General features: G+C 40.7%; 1 protein-coding gene across 12 annotated transcripts in view; it reads left to right on the top strand.

The window, feature by feature from the left end:
• The window catches only part of NCOA2 (nuclear receptor coactivator 2), a 250798-nt gene that overhangs the window by 136550 nt on the left and 93550 nt on the right, over window positions 1-20698 (top strand). For 11 of the 12 annotated variants that reach the window (XM_039523669.1, XM_039523663.1, XM_039523664.1 and 8 more), the window contains 2 exons: window positions 1900-2004; window positions 11308-11480. The exons of the other annotated variant lie outside the window; for it this stretch is intronic. In XM_039523669.1, the coding sequence (XP_039379603.1) occupies window positions 1919-2004; window positions 11308-11480 (259 nt within the window). In that variant the 5' untranslated portion in view covers window positions 1900-1918. The remainder of the gene's footprint in view (window positions 1-1899; window positions 2005-11307; window positions 11481-20698) is intronic. 12 annotated transcript variants of the gene reach the window in all.

Here is a 20698-nt window from a genome sequence, read left to right as displayed (position 1 = left end):
AAACCTCTGGACATCTTTGGGAGGAAGAACTCCTTTGACAACCCCCGGTTAAGAATTACCAGCTACCAGGCACACCTCTCCAAGTATGACTTCCTTAGTTGGCATAAGGTATCAGACTTTGTTGATGGGCTGCTGCAGGACTCAAGAGAGGAATTATGATCTCTTATTGCTGAGGAGCAGTTAGTGGCATGAACCTCACTGCCGGCTGCAACAGATGCTCCAGACACAGCAGCAAGGTCAATGGCAACTGCTGTGACGATGGGGCAAGTATCATCATTGCAGTCCCCAGGAGTTCCCCAGGAAGTGCAGAACACAGCTGAAGCTCTTCTCTTTGAGGACTCTCATCTATTTAGCTGCAAAACAGACAATGCCTTTCACTCCTTGAAAGATTTTCAGGCCACGCTAAGATCAACCCAGAAAGTTGTATCAACCCAGAAAGAAACAGTCTAAGCATCAGACTTTTCCCAGACAGGCTCCAACATCTTTGAGTATATGTTTAATAGGCAGCAGGTTTAATATAAGCAAAAGGAAGTATTTTTTCACACAACACAGAGTTAACCTGTGGAACTCCTTGCCAGAGGATGTAGGCCAAGACTATAACTGGATTAAAAAAAAGAACTAAATAAATTCCTGGAGGATAGGTCCATCAGTGGATATTAGCCAGGATGGGCAGGGGTGGTGTCCTTAGCTTCTGTTTGCCAGAAGTTGGGAATGGGTGACGGGGGATGGATCACTTGATGATTACCTGTTCTGTTCATTCCCCCTGGGGCCCCTGGCATTGGCCACTGTCAGAAGACAAGATACCGGGCTAGATGGACCTTTGGTCTGGCCCAGTGTGGCCGTTTTTACTGCTTGTTGTTCGTTTTTGTATTAATATTGATTGAATCTGATCTGGGGTTCATACTCTTGTGCTGAACAGCTAGCCTTTAATTTCCTAATTGAAGTAGTCTGTATTTTTTTTTCTTTTTTCAAGACTAGTTCATTGTGGAAATCAAGCCCAGCAATATGAGGTTGCAAAGAGACGCTTCCTTTTCTTTTCTCGCAAAGTAGAGAGCCACAAGAACTCTAGTCTTAAGACTGTGCAAAGCTACTTTAGAGGAGGCTTAGTCTTTTGCTACTTCAGCCCCAAGGACTAGGGGTGAAAGTCACCCTCATGCAGAGAGCCCTTATGAAGTTTATACACCACTTAAACCTTTCTATTGCCCTTTTCTGGGGCGGGCTGTGGCAGGGCCACAAGGCTTCCAGCAGCAGGCCTCTGGACCTAGTCCGCCCCATCACAGGGGGTCTGTCCCAGGGGCTGGTGCCCCCTGCGCAGCTAGAGCCCTGAGCCCTGGTGCCCCCTGCGGCGGTGGAACCTGAAGCCCTGTGGGGCTGCACACCCCCTGAAACTGGTTGGTGGCTCCCCACGGGGTCACGGATGTCTGGTTGAGAACTGCTGTTCTAGAGGATGCTGGTGGTGTGCAGATGCATATAAAACGTGGAGTTCGGATTGCGAGTCAGATACAATCTAATTACTATGGATGCAATTGAATGTGTATCTAAATTTTGGTATCCGTGCAGGGGGTCTGCTGATTCTTCACTGGGCCTTCTAGGCGTTATTGTGACACAAATATTACCAGTGTGTGTGTTGCTCTAATGGATTATGGTTTTACAGGTTATTTGTCCTTTGAAGTAGATTTAACATCTCTACATCCAAAATTAAATGTGTGTTCATTGGTTATAGCAGTTATTGACATACTCATTCCATGATACTGCATGCAGACTTGTGTAACTTGATATTTTAAGTTTTTAACTAAAGCTACATGTGTCCCCTTTTTAGGTCAGTTATGTTTCATTTAAGTATAGACAAGAAGAAAAGATGTCCATCTACTCTAACCCTTTTCCCCCTTCTTTTTTTAGTTGCTGATATGTGTTCAAGATGAGTGGGATGGGAGAAAATTCCTCTGACCCATCCAGGGCAGAGTCAAGAAAGCGCAAGGAATGCCCTGATCAGCTTGGACCCAGGTTAGTTCACTTGTGTTTTGAAGAAGTGGTTCATTAATATTTTGAAGAGGTAAAAGACTACATAAGAGCTAAATCTTCTTCTCTTTCAAGTATTGTCGGTGTGGCTCCTGCTCTAGGTGTGCATGTACCTCATGTGCACAAAATTGAAATCTCTGAACACCAGTTTCTCTCAGGCACACCTGCACCCTGTGTGCCCCTCTAAGCTTCCCTTGTGAGTGCATAAAGGGCAAAATGTCCATAGAAGTTCCTCTCTCATTCATAGCAGCGAGACAGAACCAGGCTATGTCGGCCTTAGTGCATTTTCTCGTTTTCTTTTTCGTTTCTTTTTTTGTTTGTTTGTTGTTTGTTTTGTGTAGGAAGTTTTAACAGGCTTACAAATCCTTGCTGTGACAAAACAAGAATAATTACAACAGTGAGCTTTTGTTTAGGGAAATGTCATACAATAATATAACCATACCATATACAAGAGTGAGCATAGCAAGTTGTTTCTGGTGATTTTATTAAATTGAGTTTATTAAAGTTACTGAGACCAAGCATATCTAGCAAATATTAATAGAGTTGGATTATTTTTCTTTTTCCAGTAGTGTAGCAGGTACCAGAAAATGAGAGATTAATTCTTCATTTTCTCTTTGTGTGACCATGTCTGTCTGCTAGGAAGCCCCAGGAGGATTACCAAAGGATCATTTGGTAATAAATATCCAAGAATTGTTGATATTTGTTTACAGATAGCATCAGTGTCTAAAGAAAACCATTACTTTGAGAAAGCATGTCCACCAGTAATGCATGCAGACTTCTCTTTCACCACAACATCTCCAACATTTGTCCCCATTCAGTCTCTGGTGGTGGTTTGTTTTTTGTTTTTGTTTTTAATTTGACTGGTATAAGGAACCATTGAAACAGTATTTTAAAGAAATATTCTTTGATCATGCTACAGACTGAGGTTGCTGGTCCTCTTTTCCAGATCAAATCCTATTCCTCTGGTGTAATGTGTCTATCCAGTTCCTTTTCCCAGTGTATCATTTATGGATATTTTTTGCTAAGAAAGTTATCTGCAAAGATTGTTACAAATTAGTTATATTTTTCCCCCTAATTGACCATCGCTTCTACTAACGTGAGATTTTTTTATAAAACAACGTATTCCCTAACTTGAAAGTACTGGTACAAAGGGAGAGTGGGCCATTCATTTCAAGTTAGTTTTGATCTCTAAATAGGTTCAAAAAGTTTCTTTACTGAATAGTCATTCCATGGTTCTCCTAATCTTTAAAACTGTGTGGTTCATAATTTGGGTTAAGATCTGGATTATTTGCAATGGGTGTCACTGGTGAGGGAGAAAAGTTTATCTTATCTCTAGTTCTATCACTAACCAATGGAGTAGCCTTTGCTAAAGGTTGTGTATAAATTTCTGGAGAGCATGATTTTTTTAGAATTAATCCATGGTAGTTTAGCAATAGTTTCACCACCACAATTTTCTTACTCAATAAAGACCCAGTGTTTGGCTGAGTTAGAGAACCCCAATCCACTACTGCTCTGAGCTGGCTGACATGTTAGTACCATAGAATATTTGGAACAGCTGGTCCATCCTGTTTAATTGGTCTGTACAAAATATCTGCATGCAGATATTTTCTGGTTTCATATAAATTCTAACAACATCCTCTGTATTCCTACTAGGATGTTCTCTGGGATGATTACATAAAGATTTTGAAACCAGAAAAATATCCTTGCTGAAATGTTCATTTTGACTAAGGCTATTCTTCCAAACCAAGAAAGTATATACTTCCTCCTCAGCCCTCCAGATTTTTTTCATTTGCTGAAGTAGTGGTTTGACATTTAAATCATAGAGCTCTTCTACACTGTTTGAGATTTGAATTCCCAGGGTTCTTACAGAATTTGTTGCCCATTTTTACCCAAATGTTTTCTAGAGGAATGACTTCTGAGAATCTGGCAAATTTATAGCTAGCATTTCAGATTTGGCATAAAGTACTTTAAATGCTTTCCCAAAGTCATGGATTTTCTTAGACACTAATTTTAGGGAAACTTTTGGGTTAGATAAAAATATCAGCATATATAAAGCTATTTTCTGATGTGTTCCTTCAAGTTTTATTCCTGTGAAAAATTCATTATTCCTTATCCTCTGTGAAAAAGGCTATGTGGCCAATGAAAAAAGTAAAGAAGACAATCTTTTCCTACTCCCTCTCTGTAACTCAAACAGGGCAGATTTAATCCCGTTAAGTTGCACCACTGCTTTTGGACTGATATAAATAACATTTATCCATTTAAGGAACCAAGGGACCAATGTTCATCTAGGACAGGACTTGAAACAAAAAGGTCTACTCTAGTCTACTCTTTCTCTGGATCAGGTGATAACAAAATAAATGAATCTTTTTGATCTGGCATTATGGATGATTCCAAGTACTCTCCGAATATTGTCTGACATTTGTCTATCCTGAACAAAGACAGTTTGATTTGGGTTTATATTATGGCTGTCGATTAATCGCAGTTAACTCATGCGATTAACTCAAAAATTAATCGTGATTAATCACACTGTTAAACAATCGAATACCAATTGAAATTTATTAAATATTTTGGATGTTTTTCTACATTTTCAAATATATTGATTTCTAGTACAATACAGAATACAAAGTATACAGTGCTCCTTTATATTATTATTTTTTTATTACAAATATTTGCACTGTAAAAATGATAAAAGAAATAGTATTTTTCAGTTCACCTCAGTGCAGTCTCTTTATCGTGAAAGTGTAACTTAAAAATGTAGATTTTAGATTTTTTTTAATTATATAACTGCACCCAAAAACAAAACAATGTAAAACTTTAGAGCCAAAAGTCCACTCAGTCCTACTTCTTATTCAAGCAATTGCTAAGACAAACAAGTTTGTTTACATTTATGGGAGATATTGCTGCCTGCTTCTTATTTACAACGTCACCTGAAAGTGAGAACAGGCATTTACATGGCCCTTTTTTGTATCCGGCATTGCAAGGAATTTATGTGCCAGATATGCTAAACATTTTGTATGCCCCTTCATGTTTCAGCCACCATTCCAGAGGACATGCTTCCATGCTGACGATGCTCATTTAAAAAAAAATGTGTTAATTAAATTTGTGACACAATTCTCCCCCAAGGTGTTCAATGTCTCCTGCTCTGTTTTACCCACATTCTGCAATATATTTCATGTTATAGTTGTCTCGGATGATGACCCAGCACATGTTCGTTTTAAGAACACTTTTTCACACCAGATTTGACAAAATGCAAAGAGGGTACCAATGTGAGATTTCGAAAGATAGCTACAGCACTTGCCCAAAGTTTAAAAATCTGAAGTGCCATCCAAAATCTGAGAGGGAGGGGTATGGAGCATGCTTTCAGAAGTCTTAAAAGAGCAACAGTCTGAGGCGGAAACTACAGAACCCGAACCATCAAAAAAGAAAGTCAACCTTCAGCTGGTGGCATCTGACTCAGATGATAAAAATGGACCTGCATCTGCCCACTCTGCTTTGGATCATTATCAAGCAGAACCCATGATCAGCATGGACCCATGTCCTCTGGAATGGTGGTTGAAGCATAAAGGGACATGTGAATTTTTAGCTCATCTGGCACATAAATATCTTGCAATGCCAGCTACAACAGTGCCATGCGAATGTCTGTTCTCATTTTCAGGTGACATTGCTGCCCGCTTCTTGTTTACATTACTCCTGCAAATTGTAACCAAACTTGTTTGTCTGAGCGATTGGTTGAAGTAAGACTGAGTGGACTTGTAGGCTCTAAAGCAGGGGTCCCCAATGCAGTGCCCGCGGGCGCCATGAGCCCGCTGGGGCATCTAACTGCGCCCACATACTGGCCAGTGGATGAGCAACTGCCAAAATTCCGCTGACAGGCTGCGTCATCCAGAGGCGTCGCCTCAGAAATGCTGCCTATTGACGTTGCCGCTTGTCAGCGGAATTTCGGCGGATGGTCTTCCGCCACCATGGTCCTCCATGGCTCGTTGTTTGGCACCCGCCAGATGAAAAAAGTTGAGGACCACTGCTCTAAAGTTTTACATTGTTTGTTTTATTTTTGAATGCAGTTATTTTTTTATACATAATTCTACATTAGTAAGCTCAACTTTCATGTTTAAAGAGATTGCACTACAGTACTTGTACAGTAACTCTTCATTTAAAGTCGTCCCAGTTGACGTTTCATTGTTATGTTGCTGATTGATTAGAGAACATGCTAATTTAAAGTTGAGCAATTCTCCCTTATAACGTCATTTGGCAGCTGCCTGCTTTGTCCACTGCTTGTGGGAAGAGCAGCCCGTTGCAGCTAGCTGGGTGGGGCTTGGAACCGGCGTCCCCCCATCAGCTCCCCATTCCGCCCAGCAGTTCTATCAATTGCTGGCTGCCTGCCCCCCACTGCCTTGTGCTGCACCTGCCCTCTGCCTTGGAGCTGCTCCCCAGAGCCTTCTGCTTGCTGTGCGGGGCTGGGGCGGGGAAGAGAGGGACTAATGTCAGGGTGTCCCCCTCCCCCCTGCTCCTGCACCCTGCTTACCCCCATCTTCCATAGAGCAGGCGACACACACGACAGGGCTCAGGATGGAGGGAGCTTCCTGGCAGCAGCTGCTATCTCAGCTTGCTGACTAACTTAAAAAGGCAGTGTACTTAGAGTGGGGTCAGCATACTTAAAGGAGCAATACACATCTCTCTCACACACACACACAGGGTGTGTATCTCTTTGTCTGTGTGCCATGCTGTCTCCCCTCCCTCCATTCGTGCTGCCTTGTAGAGTGTGAGGCTACATTAACAACGAGTTAACCCTTGAGGGCTCAGCCAATTGCTAGTTTATCATTTAGCAGTAAGGCATTCCCCGGGAAATATCCCACCCTCTGACTTCACCACCTCAACCAAGCTTCACAATCATCATCACTGTGTACCAATAATAAATTGTTTGTTTAAAACTTATTTTGTGTGTGTGTGTGTGTGTGTGTGTATTAGTCTTTTGTCCAGTGAAAAAAATTTCCCTGGAACCTAACCCCCCCCCCCATTTACATCAATTTTTATGGGGAAATTGGATTTGCTTAACATCGTTTCACTTAAAGTCACATTTTTCAGGAACATAACTACAACGTTAAGCGAGGAGTTATTGTATTAGGTGAATTGAAAAATACTATTTTCTTTTGGTGTTTTACAGTGCAAATATTTGTAATAAAAATAAATGTAAAGTGAGCACTGTACACTTCGTATTCTGTGTTGTAATTGAAATCAATATATTTGAAAATGTAGAAAACATCCAAAAATATTTAAATAAATGGTATTCTATTGTTTAATAGCGCGATTAATCGTGATTAACTTTTTTAATTGCTTGACAGCCCTAGTATATAAAAACTGAGAGTATGGATTGCTGTTGGCTCACTAGTATTTTTGCTAAGTTGTTTTTGTCATGAGCCTATAAGAGCAGCATACGGTAAGGTCTTTTTCAACTTTAGGGAGAATGACAGCAGTAGCTTCTTTTCATAGGTTTGTGGAAGTTTCTTCCCTAACAGAATGGCATTGAAGGTACCCCACAAGTAACCCACTAATACCTTATTAAATACCTTGTAAACTTTACCTGGAAAGCCATCAGTCTGGAATTTTACCACTTTTTATACTTCCTATTGCCTCTAAGATTTCCTATTCTGTTATTTCTTTATCCGTAGCACATTTTCTATAAATGTAACCAATTAGGGTTAATTTTCCTATAAATCTCCCCGTTTTTGTTTTTCTTAAATTTTTTTTCCTTAAATGTATTCCTTGCCCCAGAAAAAGCCCCAAGCAAACAAACAAAACTCTCCTTTTCCTTCTTGGTGTGCTGTGCCACAATCACTTCAATAGTGGACTCAAAGCCTTCAGGCTTCGAACCTGCCCATCTTGTGACAGTCTCACCCACTCTTGTAGATGGTTACAATCATGGTTAATTTTGACCCAGTGAGAGCTATGTGCCTGACCAGTGCCCTGTCCGCCAATCCTTCTGAAGAACAAGAAAATCCAGTGACATTCTGCTGAAATTATGTATACCAGACCAGTCTATGAGAGACAGTTTTGACCTAGAATAATAGGCATCAGTCTCTTAAGATAGGACCTTCTACTTCCAAGTTTCAATCTCTCTGTGTCCCTATCAGCCAGGATCCAACTCCCAAGACTGGTATAGTAAGAAGTCTGACCTGGCATAATTGACAAGTCCACCTCAGTATCTGTGGCTAGTCCCAGGCACTAAAGACTGGTACTGCACTGAGGCAAGATAGATCACAGCAGTGGACTAAACATGGTTCCCGGCAACTGTCATCTTCTCCAAAGAAAGGGAAAGCCTAAGAAGAGCTGTTTGCCTTCACTCTGTTCCTGAGAACTGAGCACAAAGCCCTTTTATGCTACAGAAGCAAGCAACATTGGTTCAATGTTTGGCTCACCACCAAAAGGCCCTAGGGCTACTTTGATCCCTACTCAATCTGGTACTGATTCCACAACACTTAAAATGTCAACTCAGCACCTAGTAGCACTTCTGGACTGTCCACACATATCTCAGAACCAGAGACAAATTCTATATCCAGACCCAAAATCTCACTGCACCTAGGAGCCTACGTGTTGGCTGGTAAGTGCTAATGGCAGAGAATGTTCACTACAGATACGATAAATTCTGTTGCAAAGCATGAAGCCCTCCACAAGTAGGATATACTATGGAAAATATCAGTTAGGAAGCCCCCCCCGTTTTACGATCTCAACATCATCCTCACTGATCCTATGAGGCGTCCCTTTGAACCCCTTTCTGAATGTTCTTTTTACCTTCTTACTCTCAGAACTGCCTTTTTCGGTGGTTGTTACATCAGCCAGCTAGGACAGTGAACTCTAAGCCCTCATGGCTGGATCCTTCTCCTTCTACCCCGTTTCACTGAGACAAGGTGATGTTGAGACCTCATCCTAAAGTTATTCCAAGAGTTGTTTCAGATTTCTTTTTAAACCAGGTAATTAATCTTCCAGTGTTCTTTCCAAACCCTAGTCTTTCCTAGCGAAACATAGATGTTTGTTTATAGGACAAAGTCCTTTAGACTGTCTCTCAGTCTTTTTTGTTGTTTGAAATAGTGCCGCTACAGGGCAAGTCATCTTCTCTCAGAGAATTTCTAAGTGGATTACCCAGTTTACTTCAATCTGCTACCACATGTCTAGCATAGCCCTGCCACTAAACATTAAGGCACATTCAAATAAAGCTCAAGCTACCTCTTATGCATGTTTCAGAAATAGTTCCATATTTGAGATATGCAAGGCAGCTACTTGGAGTAGTCCCCTCTAAGTTAAGCACTGAACCTTTGACTTGGCTGAAAGATCAAATATCAGCTTTGGGAAGGCAGCATTACAATCATTTAGTTAGTGGCAGCTAGGATGTCCCACCTTTCCAATGTGGGGTACCGCCAGTCACCTACAGTGGGATCCACATGCACAAATATATGAAAAGGAGAGAACAGTTACTTACCTTGCAGTAACTGTGTTCTTCAAGATGTTTGTGAGGATCCCATGACCCACCCTTTATCTGTGCTATTTCAGAGACTCATTTGCTGAGATTCTGAATTGGTGAGGGAACTGAGGGATTGTTGTGGCCACTGTGCCCTTTATATCTGTTGGCTGAGGAGCCTGGGGGCATGCAGGACATAGGTGCAGCCAGGGCTGATGAGAGGAGCGGAAAGGCAGGGACAATTTTATTGGGGCCCTGAGCTCAGAGAATCCCCCCAAAACATCTGTGGAAGTAAAGTGAAATGGGGACTTGGGGCCCAAATTTCCCTCAATGGGCTTGGGTGCAGTCCCCACAGATGTTGCTGTTCAAAGATGCCAATCTCATGCATGCACATCTAGAGTGGGAGCCACATGAACAAAAGAACCACAGTTACTGCAAGGTAGATAATCAGTCTTTTTTTATATTTTTTCTTATAAGTAATAAATAAAGTCCACACACTTTTCACACTCGTTAGGCAATGGCCAACTAAGTTCTCATTCCAGCAGGGAGTCACTACACAACTATTCCATTCAGACAAATCTAAGCTGTTAACCCTTGGTATAAATCAAATATATTTTTGAGACCCTGCTCATACAAAGGAGGTACAGTCAAGGCGGCTTTAGGCTGATTCCCCCGAATCGGGCCCTGCACCTAGGAGGGCCCCGCACCCAGCCAGAGCGCGGCAAGCCCATGGCCCCACTCCCTGGGCCGGAGCACCGGGCGGAGCGCGGCAAGCCCCGTGGCCCTGCTCCTCCTGCCGGAGCACGACAAGCCCCGTGGCCCTGCTACCCTGGCCGGAACGCCGGCCCGAGCTTGGGAAGTCCTGCATCCCCACTCCCCCAGCCAGAGCGCCGGGCAGAGCGCGGCAAGCCCCGTGGCCCTGCTCCTCTCGCTGGAGCGCGGCAAGCCCGGTGGCACCGCTACCCCAGCCAGAGCGTGGCAAGCCTCGCTGCCTCCTTCCCCTGCTTGGAGAGTGGGCAGATAGCTCTAAGCACTCAGCCCTGCTGCCCAGACCATGGCAATCCGAAGTGCCGCCGAAGACTCGGAGCGCTGCTCAGTAAGTACAAGCCCCATGAATCGGGCCCTGCACTTGCTAAAGCCGGCCCTGGGTACAGTTCATGTTGCCATCTGGATAGAGACTGGGTAGCTTGTATAAATATCTTTCTCTGGCACTCAGTATGAAGGGGAATTCTTCAGTCATTTCAAACTACAGTGCAGGATTTGCCCGTTTGTCTTTTATGAAATTTTAGAGACTTCTAACATAAAATAATAATAAAAATGACCTCAATTACTTTATTAAAACTGAAAGAATTTAAAAACTCTAACTTAGTATTCAGCATTTATGCTAGTGGTTAATCTTTGCATTTCACCTGGGTTGGACAATGGAAATAGGTTGGTTGGTTTAACTTTTGTTTCTGGGCAGTTTCACTTTCTCATGTACTAACAAAATGTTGTTTTGCTTGAAGTCTTAACATGGCAGGGAAGTGCATTTGTATTTTGCTTAAACTTTTTTTGCATATATTTTTTTTTAATTTTGAACCCCATCTCCAAAAGCTGAATGCTGGGGAATAAACAAGTGGACGGTGTCCTCTTTAAAATGTTTACTTTTGAGCAAATTAATTTGTTCTAACATAGACATTGCTACTCAAGAAACAGTAGGTCGATGAGGGTTTTTTTTGTTTTATTTCTTTGATGTTGTTCAATATTCTTCAAAATCCTAATCTCAATTATGAACTGTCAGTCATCAGAAAGTGAACAAACTATTGTTAAAAATAACACATTTTAAACTCCTCTTTCAGCCCTAAAAGAAGCACTGAGAAACGTAATCGTGAGCAGGAGAATAAATACATAGAAGAACTTGCAGAGCTGATATTTGCGAATTTTAACGATATTGACAACTTTAACTTTAAACCTGACAAATGTGCAATCTTGAAAGAAACTGTGAAGCAAATTCGTCAGATAAAAGAACAAGGTAAAAAGACTAGTTATTGAATATTTTAATTGCTTTGTTTTTTGGGGGGTTTTGGCGAGCCTGGAATTCACTTCAAATTCTCTTCAATTTATCTGTGGTTATTTACATCATTAGTGAAGTAAGTAGTGATATAATTTGGGTAAAACGTGTTAAATATCATTTTCGGTGGTGTCTAAAATAGGCTTGATATAAAACGTAGCCGCTGCCTGGAGGGTGGTGAGAGTGAGTCAACCTGGTGTGTGTGTGTGTGTGTATACATCTTCTAATGGAACTAAATTCAGTGGTATTTGTTTGTCATAGAGTTTAAAGTTGTAATATAGGTGAAAGAGTTGTAATACACAAAAGATGAGCTAGTTTAGCGTAAGGAATAATCCAAAAGTATGGAGTATGAAAGTTTTCTTCATTCCAGTTCTTGCTCTCCTTTGCACGCGTGAATAGATGTTGTGGACTAAACTGTCCCTGTCCCCTAAATTATAACATCATATCCTGAACTACAATAGATTTAAAAGTACCCTAATCTCTAGTCAGAATTCCATTGTAAATGTTAGACCAGAGAACATGACAGTTTTCTTCCGGGTTTTGTTTAGGAGATCAGCTGTTTCTTTTCTTTTGTAATTTTTTCCTATTAAAGAAAAAACTTTAAGAAACAATGGCTTTAAGTGTTTTTTGTGATGTCAGTCAATCTATGTTGGACAGGCTTGAACAGCACATTGAATGGATGGAGCCAATGTGTACTCCTGAAGTATGTGCATATTGCTTTCTTTTGGGGCTAAGAGGAAATGATCTCTTTATAATCTGTTTTTGGAGACATTCTTTTAGATTCCATACCCTTTCATCTATATCTTTCACATTATCAATATTATGAGATTCACCACTTTAACTTTCATAGGGAAGGTAATCTCCCTATTCCATATCAAGTGTGTGTGCAGCTAAAGAACTACACAGCTGTAAATTCTAGGATGCTTAATTGAAGGAGACTCTGCAATAGAATCATCCTTGTAATAGATAGCTAGTTTGATGCTACTGGAGATTGGATTAATGGAGACATGAAAATATGATGTTGATGTCTGTTCTAGAAACCAGATGTCTTAATTAAGAAGTAAGATATTCCAGGATATGTGTTGCATTGGGTTTTCACCACAATTTGGGTGTGATCACATCTGTACTGCATAGCAGCAATTTTCTGGCGGCAGGAAACATTTTGTCCCAGTCGGTTTTAAGATATTTCTGTTGGTGCCACCAGAAAAGTGTTACTGTGTAAGAGCAAAGAAATAGCCTATTAGTGTTGCTAACTGTTGTGATTCTATTATGAGCCTTGTCATATTGGATAATTTTCTTATAACCCTGGCTCCTGATCCGATCTGACTATATAAAAATCTCAGCTTTCATTTAAAAAAAAATCCTGGTGGTTGCGGAGAAAATCTTGAAAATGTCCCCTGAGTGCACCCTAATGGCTCAGAAACCAGAGAATAAATAAAAATTAGCCCCAAATTTAAATCTCCTGGATTTAAACCAATCTTATGATTTTGAGTGGTGTGACTTACAATTTTTTAATGTGAGGGATTGGTAATACTACAGATGGGTATCTGGGATTCTTCTGAATTGGTGGGAGGCCAGATTGAAAAGACATTGAGAAAGCAAGTTTCCCACTATCACATGCCAAATTTAATTCCTTGTTTCTCTCCATTCCTCACATCACAGAAGTAGCCACTTACAGTGGCACCAGAGTCTTCCACTTGCTGTTTGGTTTAAAAAGTTGAATCAGAAATACTGGAAAACGTTTGTTCAATTCATTTTTTCTCCCATGTATCGCAAATCAGGCAGTGCTTGGGGGAAAGGTGTCTGGATTGTGCATAGTGCAGGTGAAAGGTAATGGTCTTCAGAAAAATCAAGGGAGCCTAAAGAAAAAAAATTAGAAATTATATGTTATAGAAATTAAACAAAGAATGCTAGAGGAAGAACAACTGGGAGAAATTAAGCAAAGCAAAAAGAGCTAGTAATATTTTCTGTTACTGACAAAAAGCAGTATGAATCAACTATGCCTTTGTCCACTCCCTTTCTATGTAAAGCATCTGAATGGCAGATTGTGTGTCCGTTGACAATGATGTGGTTATATTTGCTTTGTCAATAGCTTTTTTTTATGAAATTATAATCAAATGGATATTATTTTTAATATGGTTTGATAAACAATGCAGCTTTGCCACCAGTTGTCTTGAATATTACCCTACCTACGGGTCAGTCAGAATACAGGAATCTTAAATGTTATCTTTTAATGACAAAGAGAAAGCATTTTATTTTGTGTTTGAGTAACAATTTATCACAGTGACTTCTCAGAGCTGATTGGCATCTACATTTGATAAGTGGGTTCTGTGTGGGAACATGATTTGCTCTCACTTTATTCCTACGGCTAATAGCTGTGGCTGGGATAGTGCCTCCCAATTTTTTTTCCTGGTGGAGCTACCACACCCTACATCAGATGGATGTGCCACCTTTTCCACTTTTTGCTCTCTCTAGTGCTTTTCTGGCTCTCTCTCCCGCTCTTTTATTTTTTTTTTTATGGTTTTAAAATTTTATTTTTGGTTCTTACTTTGCTCTTGCTTGGTGTCTCACTCTCCCTATTCCCACTCAACACAAGATAACATGCTTCTTGAAGTGAGGGAGTCCAGTGATAGCTCCATGAAGCTACTTGAATATGCTCTTACAGCTTGTCTTGATGCTATGGGAGAAGAGGTGAGATGCTTTGGCCTGTGGGCTGCTATGATAGCCTGCATCCTCTGCCATGAACATCCTTAGCTAGATTAACAGATCAATGGATTTATGTATATATGGTAAATTTGCATCTAATTTCCTGATTTGCATATGCAGATATGCACTACTTAGTCAACATGGGATAACAGTAGAACAAAGCACCTACAGAAGCCCCACTATGTACTTAGTTTGCCAAGCTCAAAGGCTTGATGAATAAATAATTGAGAAAACATTTCTGAGGCAGGCTAGAATATTATGAATAATAATTACTGCAACAAGTGGTAATAGTTTGCAGCCCTGGGGGAATGAAAGATATGCATTAAATCAGTTATCCTAGATGAACTTGATTTGTTCCATGTGAGTCTTCACCTGAGAACAATTAGACTGTGTCTGTTTGCCATTTGAGCCTTTACCTAAAACTCATAGTTGTTATAGAGCAGACTTTAATCCTTTCTCAGGGGTGTTGCAAAACACTGAAATCTTCAATGTGCTAATTAACAATGTCTCAGGATCTAGAAATAGTGATTAAAGGACTTACTGAGCATTCCTTTAAGTCAGATGATACTACAGCACTGATTTGAAGATTTCTGGATGGAAGCAAGTTTATCTTGGTGGTTACCTCAGTGGAAATGGCTTAATTTTTACTTTTTAAGACAGGCTGGAATGCAGCAATTGATTTACAAGGGACATTATGTTACCAAACACAAGTTACATAAATTAAACATAAAAGTCAATCTCACAGTACAGTACAAATATATCTATGCCTAATGTCACAGAAAGCAAGGACCTAATCAAGGCAACATACTTAAGAGATAATTATGATTTTAATTTTGCTTTAAATGCCTCATTTTTGGGCAAGTACTTCATCATGTCAGAAGGGGAATTCTGGGCTTTGGTTGCATTCATTATATAAATATAATAAGTTTTAAATATCTCCAAGTCTTACTAATTGATTCTGTACTTCTAAGGCCTGGTCCACATAGAGTTCTTGTACTGATTCAGCTAGTTCGGTTACTGGTGTGATTTTACAGTGATAGGTTTAAAATGGTACACTTCCTAGGGTGGAAGCAGTTATGCTGGTATATGAAGGTGTTTATACCAGTACAGCTTATTCCTCTTGAACTATACCAGTATGAGCTCCTTTATACAAGTATAACTGTACTCACATTAGGGAGCTGTACTGCTTTAACTGCATCTGCTTCAAAACTGGTATAGTTAAAGCGGTGCAAAACCTGTAGATAGACAAGCCGTAAGACTGAGATTTAAAAAATGCTGTTCCCTTATAGTCAGGCATTTTTTATATTGTTACACTGCTGAACCCCCATAAACATGAACTTAAGTAGAGACCCTAAAGAGACAGTTGACAAATGTAAAAATGACACATCTATACTCAACAGATCTGTTCCTGGTGTGTATTCAGAGTTGGATTTAATTACTTTAATTACGTTTTTACTACTTTTTATTCTGCAGAGCCAATAAAGCTGAGAGACAGAATTGGATTCTGTTCCTCCTTGTGCATCATAAACAGAATTGCTTATTAAGTTCCAATTACAAGGTAGTCATTTACACCATGCAGCTACATTGAAAAGCAGTGGGTTGTGCAGCTGTCTCTGAGGACAAAATTTGATCAGTGGACTCTCTCTTACAGGTGATGAAGCACACGGAGGGGGGGGGGGGGTAAATGTAGCTTGATTTTCAGTTCCCAGGCTGAGTTTGTAGGGTGGGCAGTCAGAAAAAATATACTATTTATCTTTTATCCTGGCACATTTTATATGTAAATTATTGAGAGACAGTAAATATGGAATGGCAAACAACATTTTTGTAGTCATGTCTTAGAGAAGAAAGATATTTTAAATGCTTTTAAAATGCAATATTGCACAGATTCATTTTATTATAGTTTTCATGACTATAAGTGAATATGTCTTTGTAACTAACTTCATTGGATCAGTCAAAAGATTTTGTAGGCTGTAGTCATTGCATGTAATTCTAGCCTGGAAACTAGTGTTGATAATGGTGGAGTATTTTTAGTACTTTGGAGGAAAAAAGGGGAGCTTCTGCAAGAAAAGTTATTTTCCCTGTGAGCTCTCTGATTGTGTTATTTTACAATGATTGGACAGAAAATTGGGGCTATCCAGGTAGGGTGAGAGATTGCATGGTGTGATTTCAGCAGGAAGATCAAGTAAAATATTTATTCAATGAATCCCAGATGCAAATACGTGTATGGTATCTCCTTGATTGTATATTTTTTATAAAGATAGGAGAAAGAAATTCCCAGCCTATTGTACATGTATGATGTGAAAGGGTTATTGTAGATCAGCATATTGTGTTTAAATGTTAGCATTACTTTGGTATGTTGATAGAAGTGTCAAAACAGATTGTCTCTCATTTAGAGCCTAAATTAGGTGTATATAAGGGCTAGACTACACTGGCAACGCTAAGTGCAGCAGCGCTTTAACATGGCTCGTATGGTTGCGGCACAACGCTGGAAGAGAGCTCTCCCAGTGCTCTAAAAACCCACCTCCATGAGGGGCGTAGTTCCCAGTGCTGGCAGCACAGCTCCCAGCGCTAGTGCACTGTCTATACTGGCGCTTTACAGTGCTGAAACTTGCTGCACACTCGGGTGTGTTTTTTCACACCACTGAGCGAGAAAGTTGCAGCGCTGTAAATTGCCAGTGTAGACAGGCCCTAACAAAGTATTTGCTCACACAGGTACCAGAATAGGGCTTGCAGCAGTAATTGCACAAGTAAATTAGGTGCACATTTGCATATTTTTTATTTGAAAATCAAGCCTTTGCTGGGGGAAGGAACTTTTGAGGACAGATACCACTACATATGCAGAGCAACCGCAACTACTACTTTACTGGATTGTACTTAAGAAAGATGTTGAGTAAAGTAGTCCCTAAGCGTATGTTTACACAGCAAGCAGCAGCCTGCAGCAGCAAGGCTCAGAGTCTGGGTCAACAGACTTGGGCTTGCACTATGGGGCTAAAAATAGCTGTGTAGACGTTGTAGCTCCAGCTGGAGCTCAAGCCCTGAAGCTTAGGGTTGGGTGTGAGCTTTAGAGTCCAGGATCCATCCTGAGTCATAAAATCTGCACAGCTGTTTTTAGCAGCGTAGCGTGAGCCCTGCCAGTTTGAGTCTGTGGACCCAGGCTCTGAGACACACTGCCATTCAGTGTGCAGACATACCCTCAGTGACTTAACAGCGCAAGTCCAATTTTTAAAAAATGACTTAGGCACTTGAGACTTAGGAGCCTAAATTACTTCGTGCTTTTGAAAATGTCACCTATTGTCTAAAGACAACATATCCTGGTAGAGGCTCAAAGGGGGAAGAGAAAGTGAACTAAGAATGACGAAGGCCTCACCTCTCTGTCACTGGTTGTATAACATAGACCAAGGGCCAAATGGGATCTTCTGATACCCCAGCCTTAACAGGCATGCAGTAAGATCTTCACTAAGAAATCCACAGACCCTTGCTCTGAGAGTCTGCCCACTCCCATCAGTACAGTAAAGTAGTTTTATGCTTAATCTTAAACCCTTCCCTCCCACCACTGCAGGGTCATGAGACACACTTCACCCACCATTGATTGTAAACCTGACGGGATGATTAATCTGCGAAATTTTATACCATCAGAAATGCTGCTTACCTCAGCTGTAACTGGCATACCCCACTCCCAGAAATTCAGCCAAGATTCAGTCCATGGCTGAGCAGTTTTCCAATACATGTATGCCATTAGGAAGAAACAAGCAGTTTATATTGTAATGTTGTTGAGGGTCTATGTTTCACCCTTAGTAGACTACACAAAATTCCTGCACTCACAAAGGATATCCTTCCTGTCCTGGTCCGCAGTCCCAGATTTTCAGGCACCTACCCAGGCCTGCTGTGGTAAAAGCTCAGACTATGTGAACATGACAGCAAGGAATACATTTTGATGCAGTTTAGTCTTGTTTTACACAAATTATGAGTTCAACATTCATATCTGTCATCAAATAGCTGCCTCCAAGATGAGAATGATGATACCACAGAGCGTGTTGCTGCTGGAGCTCACAACAGTGGGACATCCATTTATCCTATCTCATGTTCCGGTTTTCTGAATTCTGTCCTTTGCAAAACCAACCTGAAACTCGTGGATATTGCACTGCTGCCTGCATGTGGATACAATGAATAATGGCTGGGAACCAGAATCCGGACCATTAGTTGAGACTGACAGCAAGGGTCTTGCAAGCCAAGGAGAGAATAAAGAGAGGTGAAAGTGGGTACCGAATCCAGCCATGAATGTATCATCACTTGTTCCGAGTGAAAGGATGCATTGGAAGGAGCCAGGAGGAGGGGCAGGTGGGAAAGAGGCTGAGCTGGTTAGGCCAATCCTGTCAGTGGGAGGGAGGCTATTTCAGATGTTCAATAACCTTGTTAAGCAAGCAGAATGCCAGTCCAATGTCTGAACCTCATGGTCAGGAAGTCCAATCGCATACTCATGCCTGGCTACAAGGAATAGGATGTGAAGGGTCTCAGGTCCTGACCCATATACCCAAATATCCTTCTGGGGACAAGCATGAATGGGTATTATGTGAAGGGAGCAAAGTCACTGGGTATAATCAGGCACTGTCATTGGGCTATCAAGGAAGATAGGACATCATGAGGCAAGCTCAGTTTATCTGACACTCTCCATGAGGGACTTTTGAAACAAGTTACATGGTAACTTAATAAGTTACTTATTAAATGCTTTTCCCCCCCAATCTCCCTCAACACATTTTCCATTCTTTAGCTCATTCTTTTCAGTGGACTTGAAGCAGTAACGCCTAGGAAAAATAATTTTGTAGTCTATATTTTATCCCAGTTGATAAAGGCTGTTAGCACTGCGGTATGTGTTTTTCCATAGGGGAGGTTTTCTAGAGTGGGACTTGCCTGTCCTGTTTTGATTTTCATATGCAGTAGGATGTTTGCAACAACACACCTATACAGTGGAGTCTTTAGTGCCTAGTGTCTGTGACCACACTATATGGCTTTGGTCTAGGTGGTCTAAGAGCTCCACAGGGTTATTGCTGATCTGGTGCCAGTTCATTGGCAGGTGACAGCATAGCCTCACCAGTCTGTGACCCTTCCTATCCTCAAGTCCAATCTTCAGAGCATGATGTGCAGGGACATTATCTCTGAGGCAGGCAATATGACCAAAAAGGGCCAGCCAGCAATGGCCAATGATGTCTTCAATCCTCTCAAGGTCAGTTTTCAATGATACATCCCTATTACTGTTAAAATCAAACCATATTATACCAGTAGTCACCTCTGGCAACTCATATAAAATGTCTCCAGCCTCCTGATGTCTTGTTTAAGCAATGTCCATATTTCACATCCTTATAAGAAAATTGGAAGTACATGGATTTGAAAAATCTGTATTTTTGTGTACAGTTTCACCTTTTTGCTCCAGATCGTACACAGGCTAAATTGGCTTTAAATGAACCTTTACATGTCAGCTTTGCCTCCCGACTTTCAGCTGTCGCCAGCCTCTGCTGCTTTATTACTAATGAAAAGTCCACTGAAGAACATTCGTGCTCAGCATGTTAAAAATGCAGTAATGAGCTGCATGGATATCAAGATGGTGATTATCAATCTAGCTGTTAATATCCACATTAGAACTGTCAGCTTTCATTTTCAGAAAAGCCTCACAAGTCAGAATCTGAATTGTGTGTGCCATCCTGTGAACAAAAACACAAAGAGAAAAACAGGGTTGTAAGAGCCGTTGGACCTGCACAAAAAACACAAAAACAAACTCCACCCTTTTTATTAATTAAAAGACTGAATAAACACTTCTGTATCCCTAATGAAAATTTTTTTGTGACTCTCACTTTGAACCAAGTGGATATTCCTATGCCTCCTTCAGCAACAGTACACAACCAGAATATGTTTCCTTTCTCCAGAACTGGGAGAAGAACACGCTCATAAAGCCATGCGGAATCAGGACTTTGGCTGCTACTTCTTTTAAACTGCCAGGCTTTGCATTTAGGCCCCTATTCAGCAAGGGTACTTAAGCTCGGGCCTAACATTAAGCATTTAAGTAGTGCCAGTAAGTCAATGGAACTGCTCATGTACCTAAAGTTACACATAAGTATCTTGCCAAATCAGGGCCTTAATATGCTGACAAAAATTATGCAAATGGTTCTATGGATGAATTTGATCTATAAATTTAAGTAAGTCACACCTGAGTTTCAACACATTTAAAATTGACAATTTTATCCATATTAATTTCTAGAGGGGTAAAACTGATTTTCAAAAAAAACTTGTATGGCTGCTGTTCCATATATGCTCCTTATTTTTATGCTGATAGGGTTTTATTTAATCCTGAGTTATAAATGCCAAAGGAATTTGTTCTGTGAAGTAAAGCAGTTTGTGTGAGTAAAATTTACAAAAGAACTGTTAGTCTTGCTGTCTTCTCTACCTATGGTGGAGCACTGAAAAGGGCTTTGATCTTCTGC

This window comes from Mauremys reevesii, linkage group 2 (genome assembly GCF_016161935.1).
Source record: "Mauremys reevesii isolate NIE-2019 linkage group 2, ASM1616193v1, whole genome shotgun sequence".
Lineage (NCBI taxonomy): Eukaryota > Metazoa > Chordata > Testudines > Geoemydidae > Mauremys > Mauremys reevesii.
The sequence above is the reverse complement of the archived record's forward strand: the minus strand, read 5'-3'. Positions and strand labels throughout refer to the sequence as shown.